We start from the raw sequence: 27,575 nt of genomic DNA, 5'->3' as shown, positions 1-27,575 counted from the left end.
TTGTCTTTTGTTATTGTTTTGATGTGAGACCCCTTATCGGGAGAAATTTCATACTGGTATTGTACGTTTAAGACTTGGGCCTGTCTCCAATGATTTGAGATTTGCTTTGACAGTCTTGAGATCTAACTTCTCAATTTACCTGAAACGTGAGTCAGACTTGTTTCAAATTACTTGCTACTTGCTCTGACAGACTCAAGACATTTTTTATTTTATTTCTGACAGTTTCTTGAACACTCAAAGCATTTTTTAAAAACTGATTTCCTTCCTAGCGGTGAATGATTATTGTTACATTTGAAAGGAAATATTTGCATTTTCTTTTATCGCAATGTAATTTCCCCTTTGTAACTGGCAATGACATTAAGTGAAATAAATGAAAATTGGACTGAGTATGTCTCTTGGTCATCATGCAGTGGTAGGTCCTCTCTGTGAGTCTGTGCTCACTGTGCCCCCTTGTGGGTGGAGCCATCTGCCCGCAAATGGCTGAATGTGGCTGAAAATACAGATGTGATGCATCATTATCCGGTGACTGAGATGCATGATGAATGCTGGAAGCATCTGCTGTCAACTCATTGACAAACCCAGTCATGACTGCCCTCTCTATGTTACAGTCTGCGTCTTTTATTTACTGCCATCACTGGATCTTCCTCTGCCGCAGCATTAGCATTTCTAGGGTTGCAACCAACACTGTTTCTAGTTTCTAAACTGGGATGGTCAGAGGCATAAAGAGATTTTCTGGCTTTCAAAGGAGAAGGGTCGATTAAAAATGCATGCGGGCGCTTTTTGTCATTACGGAGCCATCAGCGGTTGCAGGTTGACAATACAATTTCACATCATGGAAATGACTTAGGCTGAGCTCATTCATTATGGATGCCCATTGGCTTCTTTTTCTGGATGGCCATTGTGTCATTTCTAAATAGATGGAAGCCAGGTAGGGCTGAGAAAACCTGGTAGTGTATTTCAGGATGTAAAACATTTGTTCTTCTGTCTGGCAGAAACCTTCCTGTTCGTGTCTGTGTCTCTCTGGGTCAAGCCCTAGTCTACATAAGCACTGGCTTTTAAAAGGAAAATTAGGACACTCATTTTGCAACAGTATTAAAGAGCTTCTGTGCCTTTTGACTTTTAAATATCAATTGATGATACTGTACATTAGTTTTAAAGAATTAAAAATCTAGGTCTTTTCTAAGCCAAATGGCAGAAAGCATGTTTTGTAACAGCTGCATTGCAAAATGTGAAATGTATAAACTCCTGAGCCGTGTTGTGGTTTAGTTTCTTTTTAGCCTACTTTGTGATAAGTATGTTCTAGTTAGGTAACAGAGATTTTGTTATCTGCCCTCCATTTCTGATAATCTTCCACCTTCTTCTCTGGTTGGACAAACGCAACATGACAGCAGTCACTTTTGAATGTTTCTGTGTGATTCTCAGTGACAGCAGCGTTGTGTCAGGTGAGATTCCTGCAGGTAACATTGATGGAAAGGACTATTTTATCTCTAAATATCTAGATATTCTTATTTGTTTATTTCCCACTTAACTATTTGTATTTACATTTAAGCCTAATTTCCTGTGGTATTCCTGACAGTTGTTAGGTTTCACCTAAGCTCTGTTAGTGTCAGAGCTGTCACCTGACAACTCTTTCTTTGTTCACTAACACCCCTGGATCTCATGTTTATCACCCTGCAACCAGCCTCCCCGTCTGCTCCGGGCTTCAGTTTATTCAGCAGCATCTCCCCCTGCAGAAAGGAAGAGTGACAGACTAAAAGCAATACCCTGTTTTTTTATTATCGTGCTGCTCCACTGTGGCCGCCGAAAGCTTCGGGCTCTGCTGCTGCATCCTTCCTTGTTTGTGTCTGTGAAAGCTGAAGCCACGTTCTGTCACCTCGCCCACTCTTCCGCTGCCAATTTACATGATGAGCCGAGCTCTTGTGTATTTATTTACACCGTCGTATGTACAGTAACTGATGAGTCTGTTTGTGACACTGCTGTTTCAAACTGTGACTCTTTCTTTCTGGTTTATTTAACACAATTATAACAGGCTTTACGAGATGCATCAAGGTCTGTCGATGCTCATTAACAGACATTAAACATTTGCTACACTCCTTAACATGGAGTGACACGGTTGACACAAGTTGTCTGAGAAAATAAGTTGTAGAATAAAAGATATAGAGCTGCAACCAATAATCACTTTATTTATTAATTGTTTAGTCTGTAAAATTTCAGAAAACACTGAATAGTGTGCTTTTTGACACATTTCCTGAGCCTGAGTTGTCTTCAAATGTCTAATTTTGTCCAACCATCAGTCTAAAATGCAAAGATATTCAATTTCCAATTATAAAAAATATACGTATTACATTACATTTAATTTAGAATAATCGCACAGTAATTGACTAATCGTTGCAGCTTTAAAAAATATAATTTAATCATGTGTTTTAAAATATTTAACATTATTTGAATACTTACTTTTAACTACATTTGCTAATATTCCATTTTATCTCACAGTGATCAATTTTTTTTCTGTGTTTAAATAACTTGGTTATAAAAGTGCACATTAAAAAAGGTATGCTATAAAATTTTTTTTTAAAAAGGCAATTTTTTAAATCTTGTTAACTCCTCCATATCCCACAAATTAAAAGTAAAATTGTTTTTCTTTTTCTTTCTTCCAGGTGGTGCTCGTATTTGCTCTCAGCATTGGAGCCCTTGTTATATACTTCATAGATTCCTCTGAGTAAGTATTTTCTTTTACTTAAATCATTGTACTTAACTACTGTTGCTACTCTGGGGTATAGGTGACAATTAACCCTGTTTTAACCTGTTCCACTGCAGAAAATTTGGAATAATTAACTACTTTCCAGGCTACCTTTGTCATTTATCAGCGTCCAGTTGGCTATTAGATCCAATGTGGCTGTGTAAATTAAATGCTGAGTAAACTGGAAGTGGTCTGAAGATGGATGGACTGAGAAATTTAAGAGAAATCAAGAAGCTGAGTTTGTCTGAAGGTGTTTTTATTCTTTTAGCTTTAAACTATTTATAGTTCTCTCAGAGAAATATAGAAATGTACTAATTATACTGTATGTATTATTGTTTTATTGCAGTCTAAAAGACTAAAATCCTGAAGTTAAAAATTATAATGGTTTGTTGGAAAATTGTATGTATTGTATGATTTAGATTAGCCTTGGAGACCTCAGCCATTAACTGGTTCATATACACTCATAAATCCTCATATAGTGCATATATTGAAGCTCTAGCCTTAATAACGTTGAGTGCTTTTTGCTCTGTATGGTGTTTGAGAACACATACTTCCTTTTATCCAATCCCCTTTCAGGTAAACTGCTCCGAGCTTACTGGCGATCTCTGCTGACAAACCGCCAGTACTCGCAGATGAAATTTGCTTAATCTCTGTAATGAAAGGATCAGACCCTCAAACAGGCAGGAAAGCCCAAAGTTCCTGTTCAAAACAATCAACATCGCTCATCAACCTAGAGGAAGCGGAAGACCCTTTTAGCTCCATGCGCGACAGTATACTGTTACTGCTGCTTGGTGGTGTTGGGCAGGATGTGCCATTAAAGAAACAGAATAAAAACACACCAGGATAAAAGCTTTTTTTGGGGGGGCTTTTATCAAACCCAAAGGGAGTCTCCACTGGGAGTAAAGTTAAGGCACAGAAAATGGGCTGTAAACTCACATAATCTGACTGATGGTCCTGGAGGCAGGCATTCAGGTTATTTGTTATTTCATAAGACTGCATACAGCTGAGGGCTTGGCTTGCTCTGATGTGGTTTGTGAGCATGATCTCATTTCATTATCTGGACAAGCTCAGGTAGAGTTACATCCTCACCAATGCCATCTGTGGCCTCCCGTTCTCAGAACTTGCTCGTAGCGGCGCCCGATACCTTTCAACTGATGAAGGATGACCTACGACCTCTGTCTTTAACCTTTTCACACATAAGAAGGGGCATTGTTAAAAACACAATTACTAAATGATGCTGCACCACCTGTTCGATGACTTATATTCATATTCCTATAAGGCTCTTTGTCCCAGTTTTCATTCAGTCTTGTCCAGGTCTTTCTATTATTCAGCCAATAGTTTTTTCACTAGCTGTCAACCCAACAAGCCCAGTACTTAAAGCCAAAGAGCAGCCAGTTAGCTGCTCTCTTGCGTGCCTCTAAGTGGCAGCAGACTGCAATAGATACAGCCCTTCCTGTAATTAGTCCTGTGGGGCTGCTGAGGCTGCTATATGATGGACAGGCTGATCTTGCTGGAAGTGACACAGAGAGAGACATAAACACAGAAGACCCACTTAGATTCGTAGAGAAAGAGCTCAAGCTATGAGCTGCACAGAGATGAAGAAGCCGGTTAGGTCCCAAAGGGAGTTTTCCTTCATAAAGCTGTAGTCATGTCTTACTTTGCACCCTATGCTTCCATGTAGTCCCATGCAATTTGTAAGTCTAGATAAACACCACACTGTTCCTTGTTCCATCAATGTTAAAGTAGAGCTGGGTGTCAAATCATAAGTACTGAACAAATTGTGTCTGTAGCACAAGGTGTTTAATACTTGGTCAGACTCTCAGTCTAGTTTAAGATACTTCTTCTTGTTTCATTCATTGATTTATGTGGCCGTTGGGGGGCAGAAAAGCTCCATAACAAGCTGACAAACCCACAGCTAGGCATATTATTGTATCAAAATTATATCTTTAAATTGAAGCAGCTACAAGGGACCTTTAGTGTTCATTCTGGTGCCCCCTGTGGAAAAAGTGGAAGTGTTTTGGAGTTGTGTTTCTGTCTGTAGTGAATTTAAGTCAATTAGTAGGCTAACCAACCTTTTTCTTCCGTTTTAGTCTCCACCAACTCCAGCGAAAAATAGTCTCTCTCTTTTAGCTGCTAGATGGAACACTTTTGTCACTGCAACTGGAACCCCTTAACAGTACACTTAGACATTTGACTAATTTTACACAATAAATAATGAATACACTTGCTATGTAGAATTTATATTCCTCAATGTAAGGTATCAGCACAGAAACTTGTGACAGAATACTTTTTTTTACACCTGGTTAAAAAAAAAAACCTCAATGGATTCAGCTTTTCTTGACCATTAAGGCTGTAAATCATGTGCAGTGCCACCAGAGAACATTCAGGTCTCCTACCTGTGAGCTGTTCTGTCCTGTTTGATCTAAGTGTGAATTAGGGAGAGCGAGACCAGAGCTACTGTGGGCAGGGAGGGTTTGTGATCCATAACAGGCTTAGTCCTCTTCCGAACCAGGCCTATACTGGAACTCAATTATTTAGCACTGCAGGTCTGCCTCCGCTATATGGTCTGTCACCCTGCTATGACAGGGATTTGCTGGGATGACGTGTCATTACGGCGAATGAGGGCAGAACTATCTAGCATGTTGGGACTATTCTTAGAAGTACCTGACAGAAGACGGGTTAGGGTTGATTTTTCTTTATCTTTATTGAGAAACTGAGAAATGATCTAGACGCAAGACAATTGAATGTTATGATTAAGTTAAATGTAACCACTTGGGTTGCATAAAAGAGAAAAAACTAAACAAAACTTGCTAAAGAGCTGATAAGATAAAAACAGAAGGGGGGAAACATACATTCAAAACATCAGTTCTTGTCAAATAAGTGTTTTTAAAAGGTATGACAAATTTCCTTAAAACTTATCAAGCTAATTTTTTTGTAAAATATCTTCTTAAAGACAAGACAATTTTAGAAATGTGCTCTTTTTTCCATGAACATGGTGTGTTAAGTTAATAAAGATCTCTCAGTTTCTTGTGGTCATAAATGCTAAATATTCAGAGTACACAGTGATGGGATAAAGCATGCATTATAGAACATTTTATTGAAGAAATCACTTTTGGACACACCCAAATACAGTGGAATAACAAGTCCAGTTCACACTTGAGGGTTAAAATAATGCAGCCTAGCTGGACTAATATTCTGTCTGCTGGTCAGCCTTTTTGTAAATACTGCGTTGGTCAGACCCAGGATGAGATGTGATGGGTTGTGTAAGGTCGATGAGGATAGTTTCAGTCTCCATGATCATCAACCAGAAGATCAACTGTCACTGCTCTGCATCAGATCAGTTAAAAATAATCCCAGAGGTATTTTAATCTCACCTCATGAACTCCACAAGGACAGTTGTCTAGAGTCTATTAGAATTTTTTTTTTTTTACATAACCAAAGCAATTTGTTTTAATCCGAGTGGTATTAAACAGCACAGGGGAGATTGTTGCTGTAGAGTGATGAGGTGTGCGTTAGTGAACCTTGTGAATGTGAAACAAAGAGGCATGGAAACAAACTAACTAAATGTATGAGAGGAACCTGCTTGGCACTAATATGCTGCAGAGCAGAAAGACTGAGGAATAATGACAGGCATGATTCACAATAACCTGTGCTCTGGGAAGTTGGTTCCCAACCTTTTCATCTTGTTACCAGTGGAAATGAAGCAATGTCTCTCTGTGACCCCTCGTCCAAAGTCGCATTTGTACACAAATATTGGAGACCAAAGAGCAATTTATCCTTCTTGGATTAGGACTGATGAGGTTAAACAATCCTGTAATTCACATAAAAAGCTGAGTCATTTTTTTTCTGAGAAACAAAAAAAAAATTGTGTCGCAGAATTAAATTATTTTATGTCCTATATTACTCACCTCACTTACCTTGTGACTCTGTGGAGAGGTCCGGAACCTCAGGTTGGGAACCACTGCTTTAGTGCCGCAACTAATGATTATTTTCATTATCAATCGATCTATAGATAATGTTTTTTTAATTTACTGTTTTGTGTAAAAAAAAACAACAAAAAAAAACAAATGCAAAACATTATGAAAACCGAGTTGATGTCTTCAAATGTCTTGTTTTGTCCAAAACCCAAAGTATTAAGTTTATGATATAAAACCTAGAAAAAGTAAATCATCACATTTGAGAAGCTGGAACCAATGTTTTGGTTGAATAAAAGACTTAAATAATTCTAATTTTCTATCAAACAATTAACTGATTCATCGACTAATTGTTTCAGCACTAACACAATTAACCAATCACTCTTTCCATCGTAAAACTTGTCTATTTTTATTCATTCCACTCAACTGTTCATTCAAGTGATACATTAATCCAACATATATTTCACAGTTTATCCACTGTTTAACATTGTTCCATTTTGAATGTACAGTAAACCTGTCTTTTCATTTTAGGTGTGAATAATATTTTAAAAGGATATTTTCTTTAATTCTAGGTCATACTTTTTTATAATCCAATCCTACTAACCTATTACAATCACATTTACTTGGTTATTTATTTCTCTTTATTTGAATTCTTTGTGCCAGATACAAGCTTTTTGAGGGTGAGACTTCACTGCATTGCTAGCATTTGCTATGGCTGCCTGATTTCATAAAAGAGGACATGAACCCTGCATGCATTTAACCCTTAAAGTACTGCCTTGGCTCTGCATTTCCATCATGTTTGACTTAATATATACCCTGAAATGCTGTCCATGAAATCGGAAATGCAGGCCTGAAAGGAAAACAGCTGAATTCTCATTATGTAATACTGCATCAGACAGATTGTTTTGCAGTTATTTAAGGGTTAATCAGGTATCTCGACAAGTTCTTGCTTGTGTGACAATAAATGCATGTCCTTTCTCAACAGAAAAACCATTGGAAAATACCAAGTATTGCACTTTTTTCAACACTTAAGTTCCTCTTCTTTTGGAAAATCTTAAAAATGCATTTTCAGGAAAAGAAGAATGCAACTTTTATGCTTTATTCCACATTGATATGTATCCAAACCTTTCCACACTTGATTGCCAGTATTTGTAAGACATTAACATACTTTGTTTCTCCCTCTGTCTGATAGTCCTATCGAGTCCTGTCAGAATTTCTACAAAGACTTCACGTTGCAGATCGACATGGCGTTCAACGTCTTCTTCTTGCTGTACTTTGGCCTCCGTGTAAGTAAAACAAAAAATATATAGATGTTGTTTATTTGCACTCTTATCCATGTACTTGGAATCTGTGAATCTCATCTCTAACCCTTCATTTCCACAGTTTATTGCTGCCAATGATAAGCTGTGGTTCTGGTTGGAGGTGAACTCAGTGGTGGACTTCTTCACGGTTCCTCCAGTGTTCGTGTCGGTGTACCTGAACAGGAGCTGGCTCGGTAAGGATGCTCACATCTCTCACACAGGCTGATTAACAGACCGAGCATTGTACAGCGGATCCTTTCGGCTTGTATTTAGGAGGCTGTGGTGCCACCGGGTGGATATAACTAGTCTTGCAGTTGTCAGTGAACGCACCAGATAATCTCAGCACCTCACTAGGGCTGCAAAAAGGAAACTTCTTGATAATTTGTGGTCATTTACATGGGCACACCTACAATATTAGCCATATAAGTTTGATATTTTTGTCATGAAATAAACTTTTTGCTGGGACGTTGCATGACATGCATGAAAAGTCTGAATGATCCTCACTATCACTGTGGAAATAGTGCATCAAATTAAAAACTACAGCACAGCATGAAAACTGAAACGCACGATGATTTGAAAGCTTTATGAGCTTTACTCGTCAAACTGGCGCTTGTTTGCATGACAACTCTATCAGACATTGTATGGCTGTCATCTGGTGTGCCATTTAAACTTGCATTTATGCGAGTCGATTTGAATGGAAATGTCATTTTCTATCACGTCTTTGACCATGTGCTGTGGGCAGTGGGCATTGTGCTGCAGGTGTTATTCATATGCCCTTCACCTGTCCAGCAGAGCTCTCAAGTAACACTCGAATGAAATCATGCTGTGATTGAAAAGTACACGAATGGATAAAAAAGGTAATAAGCTTTGCTTTGGGGCTCCAGTGCTAGAATAGAAGTCAATCTGCTAAATGTGTGAAGCTCATCACTCGGAGAGGTCTGTGAGGAATTAGAGGATTAAGGGGGATAATTTTTTTGCTGCATTACAGGTTTTTATAGCTGCGTTTTCTTCTCCTGTCAGCTGAGGAACAAACCTGCCGTGTAGCCAACACCAGCACCTCAAAGCAATAAACACCCTCTACATTATAGTCACTATGACAGCTTGATAGGTACAGTTGCATAATGTGCCTTTGTATTTTCCCTGGGCTAATGTACTGTGACTTATGGTGTGAAAACAATAGGAGGACAAGCTAGTGCTGGCGCCATCTAGTGGACATGTCAGAGTATGGCTGGTATTTCACAGTATTGTAGTTTTGGTCAACAGCATAGAAAGTCCATATAATTGTTGGCTGTGTTGCGTATTAATTGCTGTTGGTTTGTTAGCAACAATACACTTTTACTGGCCATTTTTTTGCCCCAACTCCAACAAATATGTGTTTTCCTGTGACCATTCTATCTGCAAAACATGTGCTTTATGATTCCTGTTTTGAACTTTTTTGAAATCATTTGCATGCACATTGGCCTGTTTGCTCTGTTTTAGTATTATTTTAGCTTTTTTTCCCCTTTTCTGATAAAGCCCAACCTTAACTTTTCCACACAGCTAAAATGCTGTTGATTGAAAGCATACTGCCCAAAAAACAAAATCACAAATGAATCCCTCAGATCCCTCCTCTCCTGCAGTGTATGTTAGGTCTGTGTGGATGGAAAGATGTGATAAGACCAAGTCACATAATGATCAAAGGATATGCTCTGTTTGGTGCCTGAGTGATGTTTTGGGTTCAAAGAGTATTGAACTGATTTTAACCAATCTAATTAGAGAAGCAATAAAAGTTGAAAGTTGAGGGCACTGAGGAATTCAGCTGCTCAGTGTGATGCTGGTTTTGGTTTTGTTTGTAGGAGACATTTTCAGAAAGATATTCACATGATTTGTGTTGATGTTTTCTGGAAACCTACCTCTAAAATGTAATCATATTTTGCTCAGATGACCTGTGAGTTTCAGTGCTGATGATCATTTTGGCTCTTTTTCCCAGAGTTCCTGAGTCAAACAATGTGAGCTGTACTGCGATTCTGCTGTTACTGTCAGCATCCTGTTGTTCTGTTGTTACCGTTTGTGAAGGTGTTACTCTTTCTGTTGTCTGCTCACTCGCTGCTCATGTTAACTGTCCTATTTACTCTGGCACCTCCTGCTAGACTCCAAACAGCAAATATACAAACATTTATGCATCTAGTTGACATAATGTAGGCTTGAATTCTTTAGTAATTGTGTCCAAATTTCTTATTCAGATATATATTAAAAATATACTGTGGGGTGTGTAGAGCTAATTCCAGTGGAAAGATTTCTCTGTCAGACATAATCTCAGTCAATATGGTCCGTGAGCAATTGGTTGTGTAGGATTAGTGAGTAAATTACTGTTTTGTTAAACTGAGGGTTAAACAGGTTGTGAGGTCGTAACCAGCTCAGCAGTGTCTGCCAGCAGCTGTCGAACTCCCTCTTCTGATCAAAACTCCATATTTCACCCGGCGTTCCGCCAAGCTGCCAATCTGCCAATCCTCATGTCTGAACATTTTGACACAAATACACATACAAAATACACGCTAATGTCCTCTCATACTAATGCACTCATTGATGCATGAGAAGCTTGCGGGTTCGAACATGACACACATTTCCCAACAACAACATGCAGCAGCTGATAAACACAGGTTTACTGCAAAGTCGGAAATTCTGACCTCCTGCAGGTGTGAAATACAAGCAGCCACCTACTGTAAACAGCACATTTATCACATTTATCTCTGACAGTGAAAAGAATCCAGTGCAACTCTTACAAATATTATAAGCTAAACAGAACATTACTCTTTTAGATAAGATATCCATGTCTTGTGGCGGCCACATGTTGCAGCTTTTGACTCCTGAACTGAAGTGTAAAAACACAGAAAACGGCTTTTAGTATTAAACTGTCCATTGAAACTAAATGTCCTCAAATGCTCTAAAGCTGCGGTTCCTAACTTGAGGGTCAGCAGTAAAATATGCTGCAGGATGATTAATGGAATAGGAAAGTAGAAAGAATGGCAAAGCTTTATCTTAGAGGTGTGTAATTTAGTGGAGATAACTATATAATATGATGGATGGAATAGTGAGACATTGTTCTGAGTCATTTGAGTTTCATTTGTTGTGATTAATTTATAGGCAGATGGTGGTTTCAAAATAACAAAATAACCCAGAATGGAGGACTATATGGTATATAATAATCCTATGCAGTCCAGTCATACATCAACAAACTCACTTCGTGACATATGCAAAACAAATGTCTCACATTTACTCTCATAATCTCTTATTAAGAGTCTTTTTTTGTAAGTTTACTTGGAACACAGTCAGAAGCAGACACTGGAACAATTTGCCTTCAATTTTTAATGCATTATACAAAAAAAGGAAACGCAACCACTTTTGCAATTTTCACTTTCTCCTGCAGTTTTACTGCAAAAAAACACATTCAAAATTAAAAATGCCTAAAAATATTGAAGATTTTGTGGAAAAGCTGCTGTGAAATCAGACATTTTAGGCCACAACAGTCCCAAAGTAGTAAGTAATCCATTATTACTTCTTGAGAATGACAAGTAGCTACAGACTTTTGTTAATTCTCCAGTAAAAACTCTCATTTTACATGAGGGGGCATAAAAAGAGTAACTAATGATTACGTAATACGTCTTTAATAGTTTTGTGCCATTCAGCAGCTGAATCAGGTGCGACTCATGAAGAAAGGGCTCAAAATTATGTTTTGTTTTCAAGAGAAGTGACACATATTTCAAATTTCATTTCGCGTTTCAGATTAAATGGACTTTGCAGACAGATTTACGTCAGTGACTGCATTTTCTCTCTTCACAGTGATGGATTTTTTTATGCTGCGCATTTAGTTTTAACCTCAACAACAATAGCAGTTATTACATCAACTGTGATTAATTTAGGGATTATTGCAGAATCACTAAATCCATAGAAAAACACAATTATTGCCAAAGCTTCTCATTTTTCCATACACAGCTTTACTGGCCGTTTACATGCCTTGTTTCCTGCTTTGAACAAAGGGACAAAGATACAGGCTGTTCTTGTCCAAGATTACAGAATGAAATTTGGTTTGTCAAGAGCAGTTGCGGTGTTATAGGGATGAGATGTACGGTACATTGTGAAGCCAGCTGATGGACAGACTCGCTGTCTGGCCTCTTCCTTTCTCTGGATGAATCCTAAAGGAGCTTACACTCTAATATCCTGATGGGAAAAGGGTTTGCTTTAAGCTCGCCGAACACGCCTCATCACAGTGAGAATACTATGAAGGTCTGAGGTAAATCAGATGAAAAATTCTTCTTCAAAAAAAGAGTCCTTTTTGACGCCAACCTGTTGACTGCTACTATCATGAAAGATTCTCTTCATTTTTTTTCTCTTCTTGGAGGATTGTATTTTTCCTACATGATATCTTTCACGGTGAACGCACAAGAGTGACGACGTGGATGTGAAGCAGATTTGGGACTTTTGGACGTTTGAAACTTTTGCTTACCAAAAATTATTTTCAGACATGATTCCCACTAAGATGTTAGTGTACAGGGGGCCTGATGGAGGCACGCACTCTCAGACGATTTCTAACACAAGAAGGCGAAAGAAATCGACCGGGGAGCTCTTCCAGAATGGCTACAGGGTCAGGATGGGCCACGGGCAAGTCAGCGAGAAAGAGGACCAGGACAGCATCTGGTACAGCCTCGGTGCATGCTTCCATGTAATCTCCTACTGGGGTAAGACCTACAGGACGTGGGAATGAGGGGGAATCTCCACTAAAGCTGAACGCTAGCGTGTCCAGAAGTGTTTGGACTCTGTGTGTCAGCTGGAGCAGGTTCAGGTTCAGGATTTTGTTCTGTATTATGCTCCCCATCTGGCAAACACTCACTTGAAATGAAAAATGAGCTTTGGCCAGGCACATCACGGTTCACGTCATTTTATAAAAACTTATTTATTTATATTTTTCTAGCTGAACGTATGCCTGTAACGTCTTTGATTTGTGTCATTTGGCATTCAAACAAATCTATTCCAGCAAGGAAATTTGTCTTCTTGATTAATGCACGCAGAGATGGATTTCACTTGATTTGTTCACTCTTGGCCAAGGTGGCATTTAATTGTTTATGCTGCACCGACACTGCAGTGGATTCTACTTTTTTTCTTTCAAACTGAGTTGGACCTATGAATCATTTGGCTTTTAAACTCAGGTGGGAGGTTCCTTTTTAGCAGGTAGCTTACTGCATTGCACCGAAATGATGAAACATAAACAATAGAAATATGTGTTATTTTGCTCATTCAGATGTGTTTTTGTAGGAGATTACGATTTCTCTGTTAATCATCTGAGCTTTTTGGACAGAAACGGCAGAAACGAGGCTGTGATTTAACGCATATGTAGCTTAAATGACTGTATGATACAGTCAGTCTGTAATCACGTACAATACAGGAGCTCAGGCTTGGTGTTGTCACTGCTGATTTTGTTGGTGTTATGCCGTCCTTGAACTCTTGGCAACAGCTGGCTATATTTTTTTTCTTCCCATAAATACCCTCAAATTTAGGATTTGACGTCACATCTGTTTAGTCAATCAATGTGGCGTGACAGCGTCCACCTGTCTCTAATCCAGGTTTTCATCTCTTCCACGTTCAGAGTTTTATCCAGCAGGAATGAAACATGTATCAGGTAGATGCCGGTGCTTTGCGAGGCTCCTGAGAGTGTTGTGAATTGATGGAGAGATACATATCTGGGATGCTGAGCTTGTTTTTTTCCCACATACTCCAAAATGTTTCTTTTATGATACAGTTAGGCTTAAGTGTCGCTTGATCAGACGGAGTTTTTTTTTTTTTGTCAATATGAATCCAATGAAGTTGATAAACATGGATGAAAGTATGAAAGGTATGAGGTTCTTGTTAAACCGCAGTCAAATGCTGTTGATGTTGTTCCATTTGTCATTAATCATCTTAAAGTAATTTCTTTATGGTCTCTTTTTCTCACAGGCTTGAGGTTTTTAAGGGCCTTAAGATTGATACAGTTCTCAGAAATTTTACAGTTTTTGAATATACTGAAGACAAGGTAAGTGTTTAATATTTTATCTTTTTTTAGGTGTAGCAGTGTGAATATTGCATGTAATGTGATCATTTTATAAGCATGAATATGGTTTTATTTTAAAGGGGGAAAGTGCGCTTTTTTTTCAGTATTGTGCTTGAATTAAAACTAGCATGAACACTTAATTTCATTTCATTTGATAAACATAAAAGTTAAGTTAATATTAAGTTTATTCCTCAATACTGCAGCCAGTAATGTGCTGTATTGTGCACGCTGCACTTGCATGATGAAGTCTGTTTCCTCGCTGCTTAGAATTAAAGCTCTTTGCACAGATGTCAGGAAGAGCTTATAGTGCAAATAAATGCTTTAGAATAATCTCCTCACTCATTCACTCAGATGAAGGTAAAGACAGAACATAAAATAGGAGAGGACACAGGTCATGCAGGGACTTGTACCACAATGATACATATACAGTATTATAGAAAGGTCATCACACATACATCTTACAGACAAACTGAGAAAGACCTTTGATATTAGTCATATTTTTAATGGCATTGGATGAAAATATATTTTTATTGGCAGAAATTGAATGGGAAAATATTGCAAACTTATATAAATATTTAAATGATTAAATAACTAATATTATATATGTTATAATTCCAAGTATGCACTGTAATTCCATACACAATAATTAAAAAAATATTGAAATTACTTTGCGCAGCATGTTGAATCACACTCAGATTAAATAGATCAGGAAGATTTCAACAAATCTTCAACGCAATGCTACACTTTATTGCATTATGAATGAATGTAATATGAAAGCTGTATAATGCATTTTAGAGCATGCATCTTCCAGTCTAATCCAAGGGATTCTTTTGACATCTTGGCCTGTGTATTTTCCTGATGTAAATGTCATAACTAATACTGAATAACTCATTTGTGTTCTGTTTTTGTTTTTTATAGCAACTCGATAAAGCTGGTGAACCTGTGTTCAATCTTTATTAGCACATGGCTAACTGCAGCAGGCTTCATTCATTTGGTAAGTTACTGGGAGCTGTTTGAGTTAAGGTGAAGTTAGTGTGTTGCAACATTTTAAGTACATGCTTTTTACTGCAGTGTCAAAGAAGAATCCTCTTTTTCTGTGTGTTTTGTGGTTGTAAAAATCTCGGACCTCTGTTCCAGGTGGAAAACTCAGGGGATCCTTGGGAAAACTTCAAAAATTCCCAGGCACTTTCCTACTGGGAATGTGTCTACTTACTCATGGTTACTATGTCCACTGTTGGCTATGGAGACGTTTATGCAAAAACCACCCTGGGCCGCCTGTTTATGGTCTTCTTCATCCTTGGCGGTTTGGTAAAAATCCCTCTTATTACTTACTCCTGCTTAAAATCCTCCATGCAACCAATCATCACACCCTGCCAGGTGTTAACAAACGCTGGGACGCTCTCAACTCAGGACGCCCTTCACCTGTTGTTTACTCTGAGGTGTTTTTGTGGCTCACCACTTCACCACAGTATGTTGCATGTCATGTATTGTATGAGTTGTTTACAGTATTGCATCAATTACTCAGGTTGAATACTGAAGTTGGTAACACTTAATACAGGTATTGTATGTATAATAAGGGTACTAATCATGTACTTAAGTAATACTTAACTAATGCATGACTCATCATGATTTAATGCAGTATGTATCATGAGGTCCTATTGACCATTTATTAAGTTATAGTGATGTAATCAATTAATTAAGTTAATGGTGAGCAACAGAAATCAATGATACATCCTGCATGAAATCATCATGAGTCATACGTAAGTTAAGCACTACTTAAGTATATGATTCGTACCCTTAATTATAAAGTGTTACCCTGAAGTTTTGTTCTGTTATTACTTCCTATATGTAGAATATTTGAGAATTTTTGCATCTGTTATTAACTGTAAAAGTACTGCGGTTTCAGGTGGCTCCACACTCCTGCCCCCCCCACTTCCCTCTTTCCAACAAACACAATGAGACAGGGGTGATTTTTTATAGCCTATCTTGATGGATGTAGCGACATTATCTCAGTTTCTGCATAAATATTTAAAGACATATTATGGAATGAATTGCATGAAGCAGAGATTTCACAGAATAATATTAATATGATTAAATTAATCTTAAATCTTAAAGAAAACATCCTTTTTGGGATTTGCCAGAGTCCTGAGTTACCTGTAAAGAAAGTAGCTATAGATAATTTAGAGGACACTGTTATACAGATCATATCATAAGAGTGGATTAAACAGCATGACACACTGTAATATGGTTATAAAAGGGGTTTAAGTGACATTGTATATGCCCTTGGAAAGCCTAAATCAACTTAATTAAACCTAATGAACTAACTATTAAATTAAATAGCTGAAAGAATCTTTCATTTGGACAGCAAATGTTTTCAAAGATATCAAATATTTCAGGCTGCATTTGTGGGAAATGTGTTTAAAATGATGCAAAACACATCAATATTGCACCAAACTGTGCAAAAACAGTAAAAATATATTTTTTATAAAAACAAGCTAATTGAAATTATAATGAATAAGATGCAAGCATTCAATGTTTTATTTTTGTCTTGTAAAAGCTGTTAAATGGCACTTTTTACACACAATTTTCACAATTTTAGTAAAATAAGAGCAGACACATTTTTTAAATTAAAGTATACAGACACTTAAATAGGAGCTAGCAGAGTTCAGTGTAGAGTCTCAGAGTTAAGTTAATGTCTGCCATCCATTTACTGTGCTATCAAAATCAACCTCACATGTGTGTTTGTTGGACAAAACATGGCACATAAGGCTTTTTCTTAATTTTTATAATTTTTATTTTTCTATCACAGATTGACATACCGCTCATCAGCTGTCATTTTTCTCCTTTATTCTTCCAATATCCGTAAATATTGGCCTTACAATTTCCTTTTTCATTTTCATACTACTTTGGAATGTAACTGTGATTTAACTTCAGGCTACATTCAGTCAGTACTGACTAATTTGAATGAATTGCAACATTTATTTTCTTTTTCTTTTTTCCTGTTAACAAATAAATATTAATACTACTCCTGCACGTACAGTAGTGTTCGTCTTTCAGACTTTTCTTTAAAGCAAAAATAGAGGACCTGCTCTTCTTTGTCTTTCTTTTTTTTAGTCTCTTCTTCTGTCTCCTATCTTCTCCTTAGGCCATGTTTGCAAGCTACGTCCCTGAAATCATAGAGTTAATAGGAAACCGCAAGAAATATGGTGGTTCCTATAGTGCTGTTAATGGGAGAAAGTAAGTATTCAAGGAGGCTCTACTGCCTCCGCCGCAGTAGAACCTTCTCTGCATGCCCTTTTCTTTTTCTTTTTCATGCATGTAGGCCATGTTTGCTCGCTACGTGCCAGAAATTGCTGCTCTCATCCTTAATCGGAAGAAATATGGAGGGAGTTATAACTCGACCAGAGGCAGAAAGTAAGTCAAACAAATGAAAAAAACAGCAAACTTTTAATGGTGTGGTTTTGTGTGACTTAATTGGCCCTCTCATAAAGAGGTGACATACCCTGATTTTTGCTTAAACAGACGTCATGGAACTGTAATTTGAGATGTATTGATCTCAAGTAGCATAAAAGTCACACTGTGACTGAAGAACTTGGCCATGATTAATGTGTAAAATTGATTGCACTGTATTGCTGCTGCTTATATATATGTGCAAGCTGTCATTGCTGCTTCATGAATGAATGTCTGCTTTTACACTGCAAAAAAGAACTCTGCCTAAATTGATTTTCTTTAGATCTAAAAGTCATATTTTCTTAAAAAAATGAAGTGAAAAACATCTGGTCAGTATCTTGAAGAAAATTACATTTATGGAAAATTCTTTTGAAATGTCAACTACTATTGGAAACACTTTTGAATAACTGATTTCACTTGTTTTAAGAAAATTGGACTTTGAGACAAAAAAAGACAAAAAAATTACTTGATAAGGCAGATATTTTTGCAGTGTAGTCATGTCCATGTGTACTATTGTCATGCATAGAGGTTGGCATATGTTGGATTTTCTCACTGATCTATCCCTGTGATATAAACTGTGATTATTCATGCTACTACTGGGGAAAAAGAAAAAATGTAGTGTCCTTGATTTGCATGTAAAAAGAATCAACAAAGATCAGTTATTAAAAGCAAAGTAGGTTGTGTCTTGGTCAGTTTAACACATGATTAGGGTTAGGCTTGTTTCACCAATGACTCAACTGGTGATGTAGCTTAAATCACACATATGTTACTCTTACATAATTTGTAAAAGGAAGGATACATACTGTAGTCTCGCTTTAGAACTCTGTGATTGTTGCTATGGTTACATCCAGTTCAGAGTCTTACTTTAGAACTCTGTAATTGTTGCTATGGTTACATCCAGTTCAGAGTCTCGCTTTAGAACTCTGTAATCGTTGCTATGGTTACATCAGTTCAGAGTGTTACTTTAGAACTTTGTAATCGTTGCTATGGTTACATCCAGTTCAGAGTGTTACTTTAGAACTCTGTAATTGTTGCTATGGTTACATCAGTTCAGAGTGTTACTTTAGAACTCTGTAATCTTTGCTATGGTTACATCCAGTTTTCCATCTTGAGCAGTGATTTACAACAGTGGTTCAACTTTGAACCAGAACTACTTTGGTGCTTTTACTGTGTTACAATCTTATCAGATCAGAAATTTTGTGTTATCCATGGTGTCACTTTGGACAAAACTATACGGCGCTGACATATCCTGATTAAATGAATACTTATTTCAGAACAAAACGGACAGGTATGATCACCCACACCAAACCAGTTTATGGGTATATCACAGTTTGTATACCTTTATTCTACTGTGACACATAGGGAGAAAATCCTACATGTTGTGTGGTAGGCTGCTTACTGTCAATGTACATTTGTGCCAAAGTTGTGTTTTCAATCATTCACACAGTTTAATTTTGTTCACCCATCTCCCCACACACCCTTACAAACTCAAATTTGTATACCAGACAAATTGCCTAAATTACATAAAACTAAATAAGGCAAATATCTGATCAAAGGAAAATATGGATGAGAGACAGCCCTACCAATGCTTCTCACTAACTATGTTCATGTTGTCTTGAAGGGCAATAATTAATAATAATTTATTCATAACATAGTGGTTAATTTACGATTAAACAATATATAGAGAGAAAAGCCTTCAAAACAGCAATAAAATCATGACAAAATGATAAACTTGATGAGCTCAAGTTTACCTGAGTTCAGTAGTGAAGAAATGATCAAACTCATGCATCCAGTCCTTTATTTTTTTTTGCCATTGTTTGCTTTACGCTGGTTTTTGGAATTTAGTTTTTCTGTTCTGGAAAAACTTGTCTTGCTATGCTTGTCTATTTTTCATGCTTTGCTTCTGAACATTCTTGGCCTTTATCTTCAGTCTGACCTACACCCTCAGAACTAAATAAAATATTGAGTTTACAGGAATATTTTTAACACTTTGGGAAATAACATATGTGTATTCACTTTCTTGCCGAGGGTTAGACGATAAGATCAATACCACTCTCATGTCTCTATGATAAATATAAAACTAGAGCCAGGAGGCGATTAGCTTAGCTTAGCTTAGCTTAGCTTGGCTTTAGCGCCCCATGAAAAATACTTGTTTCTTTTTGCGAATGTATAAACACAGATAAAATGTTTTCATTTGTCAACTTCAGACTGATTAAACTTTCGTGCTGATATACATATTTTTGTCTTTGAACAGAACCAGGTTAGCCGTTTCCTCCTGCTAAGCTAATCGCCTCCTGGCTCTAATGAGAAGTATCGTTCTTCTCATCTAACGCTCTACAAAAAAATGGATTTCCCAAGATGTCAAACTGTTCCTTTAACATATAGACTTTCGTGTCCCAAGCTCTGCAGCTGTTTCTAAAGATAGTGAGATTCTGCTGGATGCCTCTATACAAAATATGGCTTCTTGTAGCATGCTTTTGGTACTTGTGATCGTTCACTTTTGAAGAAGTCAGACTTGGTTTGAAACTTTCTTAAACCAAATCTTTGCTTCTTTTGTTGGCCAGTTTTGTAGAAAACTCACAATTAGAGCTGTAACAGTAATGTTTGTGTATCTTGTACAATATTGTGTTTATTAGTTTGTCTATTTTCCTTTGATTATTGGTGAATTTAATTTTTAACGGCTAGCATAGCGACATTTCGCCAACAATTTTGACAAATCTAGATGCAGTTTTTATCCCTGTATGATTTAGTTTCCGCTCCCCACATTTAAATAATAATGCACATTTATTTTTAACGTACATTTAAGCTATTGTCCTAGCCGGATAGAATTATTAGCATTATTTTTCTATTTCCCACTGTCTTCTTTTTAATGTCTCCTTGTTGTCATAGTAGAGATACAACATGGTCTTAACTGTTTTCCTCTACAAATCAGCAGAGCAACTGGTGCAAAATAACAATGATTCTCATGTGTTTGTTGTACATTAAAGCCTCAGCGAATCACTGCAGTACAGTGAGATTAGATAAAATGTTTACCTGAGTAAACATTTTAACTCTTTTTCTAAATAAAGTTTACATAAAAATAGAAAATAGACATATAGGAATAAATCTAAAATGGTTCCTTACATAAAGGATCTGTGATATGTGGTAATCGAGATAGACTGTGAGCTGATTTCATAATCTCCATCTAAGTAAACTCTGATCCTTTATAATCTGATACTGAAATCCACAGTGCTCTCTGACCTGCTCATTCAGTCCTCATCCGTCACAACAGGAACATCTACCATCCTCCTGTAACATAGTTTTTATTACTTCCACACAGATTTCAAATCAGTCACCTAAATACAACACTACCGATTACTTTTCATGCCCATTACATCTCCTCTCATCTCAGATTTACCTTTTGATTCCAGGAAAAAGATGAAGAAACAACGATGTGTGTGTGTGTGTGTGTGTTTTGTTATTGACTTCTACTCCGACTACATTTTAGTTTCATTAGTATTCTGCACCTCGTTTTCCAGGCACATCGTGGTCTGTGGTCATATAACACTTGAGAGTGTGTCCAACTTTCTAAAAGACTTCCTACACAAGGACAGGGATGATGTCAATGTAGAAATTGTTTTTCTCCATAAGTAAGTACAAAATGTTTTTGTTTTTACTTGTGTCCCTGAAAAAAGAAAAAAAAAGAAGCACATTTTAATGCTCAAGAAAAAAAACAATCATCTCTCAGGAGATTAGAAATAGTGTTCCTGCTCAGATTTAAGAGTTTCTGTTTTTTTCTCTCAGTATTTCCCCTAATCTTGAGCTGGAAGCCTTGTTCAAGCGACACTTCACCCAGGTGGAGTTTTACCAAGGGTCTGTCCTAAACCCACATGACCTGGCCAGAGTGAAGGTACTGACGGATGACACTCCTTCCTCTGTGGCTAAGAAGGAAACTGTGCTGTTCTGGTGTCTATAAAGTCTGAACTTACTTACTGATGTCAGTTGGGTAATGTTACCTGTTTGCTGTGTGATTTCCAGATTGAATCAGCTGATGCCTGTTTGATCTTAGCTAACAAATACTGTGCTGACCCTGATGCTGAGGATGCATCCAATATTATGAGGTAAATCGAAGCAGCTTCTTCAAAAAATTACATTTTGTTTCTTGTTTGGTTTATTTTTCGATTTATATTCGATGTTGTGTTGTTACGGAAGCCCTAAACGATCAAGGGTGGAAACACTTTTTATGCCTTTATTTTGAGATCACAAGTTAATTATTTTGTTATTTCGGGATAACAAAAGTCATTTTCTTGTGATTATGGGTTCATTTATCTTGAGAAAGCAAAAGGCAGATAATCAGATAATAAACACTTCATAAGATTTATAAGACTATGACATACACACACTGCTCTGTGGCATGGGTTGGGAGTTTCAAAGCCAACCATAAGAGCCTTTAAGAACTTTTGCCATTTGTTGTAAGAATGTTTTCCCTATAATGATTTGATATGAGGGAATTTACATTATGACTAATTATTGTAAGGGGTAGGGTTACATAGAGTGGAAAAATTAAAAAATGAAAATGTGACTTTTAAGTTAAAATGTGTTCCAGAAATACCAATAATCAATATACTCTATGAACAGTTTAATATGTAATAATCTGTATACATAAACCAGTGTAATCATGTAAAGTAATATTTACAGTCTTCCCTTCGGTTGGTACTTTGTTGGCTTTTTGGAGTTTAACTCCACCGGCTCATCTTTTTTTAACAATATGAAATCTTTGAAAATGTAAAAGGAATTTAGGATGAAAACTGGAAAATAAACAGCAGCTGGTAAACTCTGCAACAGCATGTCCCCCAGATTACTGAAAGGTAATTGGAAATCCAGACAGAATAGGAATGGAAAATATGAAATGTTACCAAATTAAAGTGAACGCCAGTGTTTGATATCAGTTCCCACTTCTTCCTGGACTTAAATTGTGAGTGTAAGTGAGCGTGTCGGAGCTGGCTCTCACTGTAAGCGGACATATTCTCAGCATGAACAAGCTCCTGGTGCTCATTTTCCCTTTTGGAGAAGTATCAAGAATTCAGGAAGAGAGGAAACATGAATCTGTTACAATGTGCACTATTTTCTTTCATTAAAATATACAACAAATGGTTTTGTCTTAAGCTTTAAATCTCTGGACATAAATGTAGACTGCCAGCTGCCCAGTTGTAAATTGTCTTAATAAAATACAGTATATAAATGTTTTCTTGGAGCTATAAGGAGTTTTTCTGTTTATGAATGACATAAACGTGCCTGGAAAAAGTAGACACTGACACAGGAAAACGTTTTGCGAGTGGTCTCATTTTTCTTTGTCCTTTTTGTCATCCTTTAGGGTAATATCCATCAAGAACTACCATCCAAAGATCAGAATAATCACTCAAATGTTACAGTACCACAATAAGGTTGGTATAATCTCATACTTGTGTCAAAGCTTCTTGGAGTCATTAATTAGATATAATGTAATGTTTGTTTTTGATATATTTTTCCATTTTGACATGGATATTCATGTTTCGTTTAGTTTGCCCTGATACGATTTAGGCTTGAGAGATTTTATTGTTTAATCTTGTCTGTGTGTGTTTAGCTACAGTTGGCATTTCAGTAAATCAACCATGTATCTTTGTTTTTCTCCCTTTAGGCCCACCTTTTGAACATCCCAAGCTGGACCTGGAAGGAGGGAGACGACGCCATTTGTCTTGCGGAGCTGAAGCTCGGCTTCATCGCCCAGAGCTGCTTGGCTCAGGGCCTCTCCACCATGCTGGCCAACCTTTTCTCCATGAGGTCCTTCATCAAGGTAGCCACAGCTAAGATTAAACCATCTATGCTCACTGGATTAAGTACAAAAGTATAGTTGGCCATGAAATTGTCTGAATAGATAATAATGATAATCCCAGATAAGACCCTTGTGCAGCATCTGGTGTATGGGTAGGAAAAAACTTTTTTTCTGTGTTCAGTTCTTTTTGTGATGGAACAAGCTTTCTGTATTTTGTGATACATCTTTGTTGTAGATTGAGGAGGACACATGGCAGAAGTATTATCTAGAAGGAGTAGCCAATGAGATGTACACAGAGTACCTGTCGAGTGCCTTTGTGGGCCTGTCCTTCCCTGTAATTTGCGAGTAAGTACACTGAAATATAGGCAATTTCTTTAATAAAAGTTAGTGGCCTTCTCTTTCTTTTATCTTCTCTGCTACTTTTGGGTTTGTGTTCCTTTGTTGCACTGCAGAAATTTAGTTTTGGTGGCATTTAGCATTGTATTTTTAAATGAAGTAGTAAGAGGTACCCAGAATCACATGATAATCGTCGTAATAATTGTAATTTTTAGTAATTGTGACCTTGAGATAGTGGGATTTACAAAAAAAAGCCACCATTACCACATTCATTGGCCATTTCTCTACAAAGTCCCTGAATTACCATATTTAAATATTATAATTAAAATAATTATTTTCTCAAATACTGGATTTGTGAGTTGAAGACTCAAAGAAAAAAAGACAACAAGTGTGCATTACTCAGGAATTATAAATCCGACCTCAAAGAAGATAAAGGTGCCAAAGGTGATGATTTTAAGAAAACTACAAATATTTAGCCTGCATGAGGTCTAATTATATCATTATTCTCTTTTGCAGACTCTGCTATGTGAAGCTAAAACTACTACTGATAGCTATAGAATACAAGTCTGATCAAAGGGAAAGCAGGTAAGTGAATGTGCTCACAGTGGATTGTTGAAGCCATTAAAATTCATGGATGCAAAAACTTAAATACGCAGGTGTGTTTGCTGTCAGTGTTTGCTTTCAGTGATGGAGCTACTTTGAATCCACTTCTCTGTTTGACTGCAAACACAAGGCGCCCTACAAAATGTGCTAAATTGGTGTCTAAATTGGTTTGTTCACAGACATCACAAGCGTTTCTGATAACATCCTGACAAATTAATGGCAAAGGTTCCAGTTGGTTTCTTTAAGCACAGCTAAATCTTGTTTTAGTGTTTTCTCCGATGCACTGATGCTCAGTTTATACCATTTGAAGTGTCACTGCTATCTGCTTTCATGAACTTAATTTAATAAACAGAGGCTATCCTGCCAAATGAGTTGCGAAAAACTAATCCTGCCAGTGTGTGCCACTGCCAGTGATTAGTGCAAAGCCTTGCAAATTCTGTGATATAACTTTCCGCCGTGACATCTTTGGTCTATAAATCCTTGCAGCACCCTGATAAACCCTGGAAACCACGTGAAAATGCAGGAGGGGACCTTGGGCTTCTTTATTGCCAGCGATGCCAAAGAAGTAAAGAGGTAAAGAGTGCGACCTGCAATTAAATGGTAGTAAAAGTAAAGTCTTGCTGTTATTTCATGCTGTTTTTTTCCTGTTCTGTTGCATCAGCCATCATGCCATACAGCATCTCTATCCTACATTATTTCATCTGAGTTATAAATGTAGGTAAAAAGGGAATAAGATAACATGCCTACACTTTATAAGAATGTAAGCAGTTCATAGGAGGGCTGTATAAGTTTATTACTGAGGTGTTCTGCCTTCTTGACTTTGTAGAAAAAAACACAGTAACTGTTATAAATAGAAATATATTATTGCCATTACTGTAGTGTAGTATTGTTTGGTTAGTTTGGTGGGTTAGGCAGCATGTTGCAGTGCTTACATTTGCTGGTTGCTGACTGTTTTTTGTAAGCTGATTACGTTAGCTGGTGATAGTAGTATGTTTTGTGGCTTGCTAGGTTGAAGCTGAGGAGCCTTGTTTGTTTGGCATGCTGCAATCTGTCAATGCTAGATCACTTCACACGTTGTTAGATGATGATGTTAGCTGTTTGCTTGCATCTGTACTTTGCTTGGGTCAGGGCGAGTCTCAAAGACAGGTTGACGTTTCTGTAGTAGTATTCCATAGTGATTGCAAGCAAACTGGAACTCCTTGCTGCAGACATAGTGAAGATAAAATGTCTGTAAATGTGTTATTTGAGCATGTTTGACACAACCTCATATGTAGATGAGTCAGCTTACATGGGATTCTTGTTTTACTTCCACAGGGCGCTGTTTTACTGTAAAGCCTGCCACGATGACATTACTGATCCTAAAAGGATAAAGAAATGTGGATGCAAGAAATGTAAGTAACTGCATATAAAACATTGTTTGACTTCATTAACATTTCTTCACAGACTAAAGTGAAACAGCATGGAGTTAACAGTCAGTAGTGTGATGGTGTATTTACATGACCTACATAGCCATGTGTCCAAACCACTTAGTTCCTGCATTAATTATTCATTTCTTGAAACCTTGTAACTTGTGCATGAAGAAAGGTCATTGGATTTCTTTCCGCAGCCAAAACAAACAGGTGTGCTCCAAGTTTCCCTTGTAATACTACATGTTTGGGCCTCTGTCTGACATAAATACTTGCCCTCATTAAAGGGTCAGTTCACCCACATTACAGAACACAGATTTCAGCTGCTATCTATTGACGCAGAGTTGTGTTTGTATGTGCTGAAGTTTTGAGACATTCTCTGCTTTTTCAGTGTGTGATTTGGGTGAACTGATTCTGTAAGTATTATAGTTTCTCAGGTAGACATCGTTTCTAATGGACAAGATCAGATGATAGTGAGAATGATTCAGCATGTATAGCCTATTCTCTTTTCCATTTGATTCCCTATTATAGATGAACTGACAAGTGAGAAATCAACCTAATTAACCTGTGAATACAGTTTAAATGTTCATTGTGTCTGTATCATGTGGATGATTGCTATGTTTTCTTTTGTATAATAGCTGTCTGGGCTTTTAACAGTTCATTGATAACTTTGTGATGTTAACAGGCATTCAGAGAGACTGTTAACACTACAGGTACCTGAATGGATCATGTGTTTCTAGACTTTAAACTTTACACGATGTTTCACGTTGTTGCTCTTTCACTTGGATTTGATACAGTTTGTCTTGTCTTAACCATTACAGCTAACAGCTAATCTTAATATTTGATGTATTCTCTTCCTGCTGCTTGGGAATTTGACACACTTTCCTTAAAAATTCACTTTATAGTGATATATTGTGAGTAATGTGGATTCATTTCCCTTCCAAAAACACAGCCTGCTACCCCCGATTGAAGCAACCTGTTTGAATGTACTGTAAATGTTGCATGTACAATGGTTGATGCTGCCTGGATCCCCCTACGTTGTCATGTGCACATAGCAAATTGAGGAACAAATTCAACAAAAATGACTATTACTATCATAATACCTAACCACATTTATTCTTTTATAAGGAAAATGCCAAAAAAGTATTATAACCTGAAGATTTCATTCATGCCTGCTTGAGTTAGCAGTACTCCAGATCACCACCAGATGTCCTCACAGTCCTTTGACAAACACAATACTCCTGCAAGAAGAGCACAGCTAGAAAGCCACCAGGATGAGGAACATTTCCTTTGAATGGTTTTGATAAAAGGAATAAGTCATTTGACACACATCCCAAAACGATGTAATTCACTGAGGTGACTGCACAGTTTTTCCCAGCACATCTGATATCAAGAATGTTTTGGGACAAACAGCAAAGTTGTTGTGTTACTTGAGAATGTCAAATGAATTTATGACCTAATACAGTTGGTGGAAGTGGAACTTGTCATTTTTGTTTTCGCCCTTTCTGGATGCACTTACAGATCTATCTAAGGCCAGAAAACTGTTGTATGTGAGACACTGGCACTTTTTCTTTTTTTTCCCTATTTGTTAGAGAAATGTCTGCCATCTTGCCTTAGCGTTTGAATCCTAAACTACAATTAGAAACTCGTACAAATATTTAAGAGATGTAAAATGTTTACATATGCTCAAATCATGTCTCATCACATAGCGGACATACAGTGAGCTTGTAGGGGTCATGTTGAGGTGAAGTCAAGAGGGAACTTATGGGTATTATTGTTTCTTATGCTGCTGAAGAAGTTAATGACCTGCCCTATCCTCCCACCCCCACTCATTTCACATCTTTACCCCAAAACCACAAGACTTTATGACCTTGTGATATTTTCCCTACTAGTCCCAGAAATGACCCAAACGTAATAAACCACAAAAAAGTGGAAAAAATTCTAAATTCCTAATCTGACATTTGCACACTGTC

At 37.2% G+C, this 27,575-nt stretch overlaps 1 protein-coding gene across 17 annotated transcripts in view; it reads left to right on the top strand.

Annotated features, from left to right (window-relative positions):
* LOC127372961 (calcium-activated potassium channel subunit alpha-1) overlaps positions 1-27,575 on the top strand; it is an 83,412-nt gene that overhangs the window by 30,200 nt on the left and 25,637 nt on the right. For 13 of the 17 annotated variants that reach the window (XM_051416915.1, XM_051416917.1, XM_051416924.1 and 10 more), the window contains exons 3-18: positions 2,658-2,719; positions 7,847-7,940; positions 8,038-8,149; positions 13,923-13,998; positions 14,935-15,010; positions 15,154-15,324; positions 17,162-17,253; positions 20,985-21,095; positions 21,250-21,355; positions 21,484-21,566; positions 22,820-22,889; positions 23,123-23,278; positions 23,493-23,602; positions 24,110-24,178; positions 24,683-24,769; positions 25,511-25,587. In XM_051416915.1, the coding sequence (XP_051272875.1) occupies positions 2,658-2,719; positions 7,847-7,940; positions 8,038-8,149; positions 13,923-13,998; positions 14,935-15,010; positions 15,154-15,324; positions 17,162-17,253; positions 20,985-21,095; positions 21,250-21,355; positions 21,484-21,566; positions 22,820-22,889; positions 23,123-23,278; positions 23,493-23,602; positions 24,110-24,178; positions 24,683-24,769; positions 25,511-25,587 (1,552 nt within the window). Of the gene's footprint in view, positions 1-2,657; positions 2,720-7,846; positions 7,941-8,037; positions 8,150-8,179; positions 12,671-13,922; positions 13,999-14,934; positions 15,011-15,153; positions 15,325-17,161; positions 17,254-17,338; positions 17,431-20,984; positions 21,096-21,249; positions 21,356-21,483; positions 21,567-22,819; positions 22,890-23,122; positions 23,279-23,492; positions 23,603-24,109; positions 24,179-24,682; positions 24,770-25,510; positions 25,588-27,575 lie in introns of those variants that run through there. The other 4 variants (XM_051416916.1, XM_051416928.1, XM_051416932.1 and 1 more) reach the window with 2 other exon arrangements.

The sequence above is a fragment of the Dicentrarchus labrax genome, unplaced genomic scaffold (assembly GCF_905237075.1).
Source record: "Dicentrarchus labrax unplaced genomic scaffold, dlabrax2021, whole genome shotgun sequence".
Lineage (NCBI taxonomy): Eukaryota > Metazoa > Chordata > Actinopteri > Moronidae > Dicentrarchus > Dicentrarchus labrax.
The sequence above is the reverse complement of the archived record's forward strand: the minus strand, read 5'-3'. Positions and strand labels throughout refer to the sequence as shown.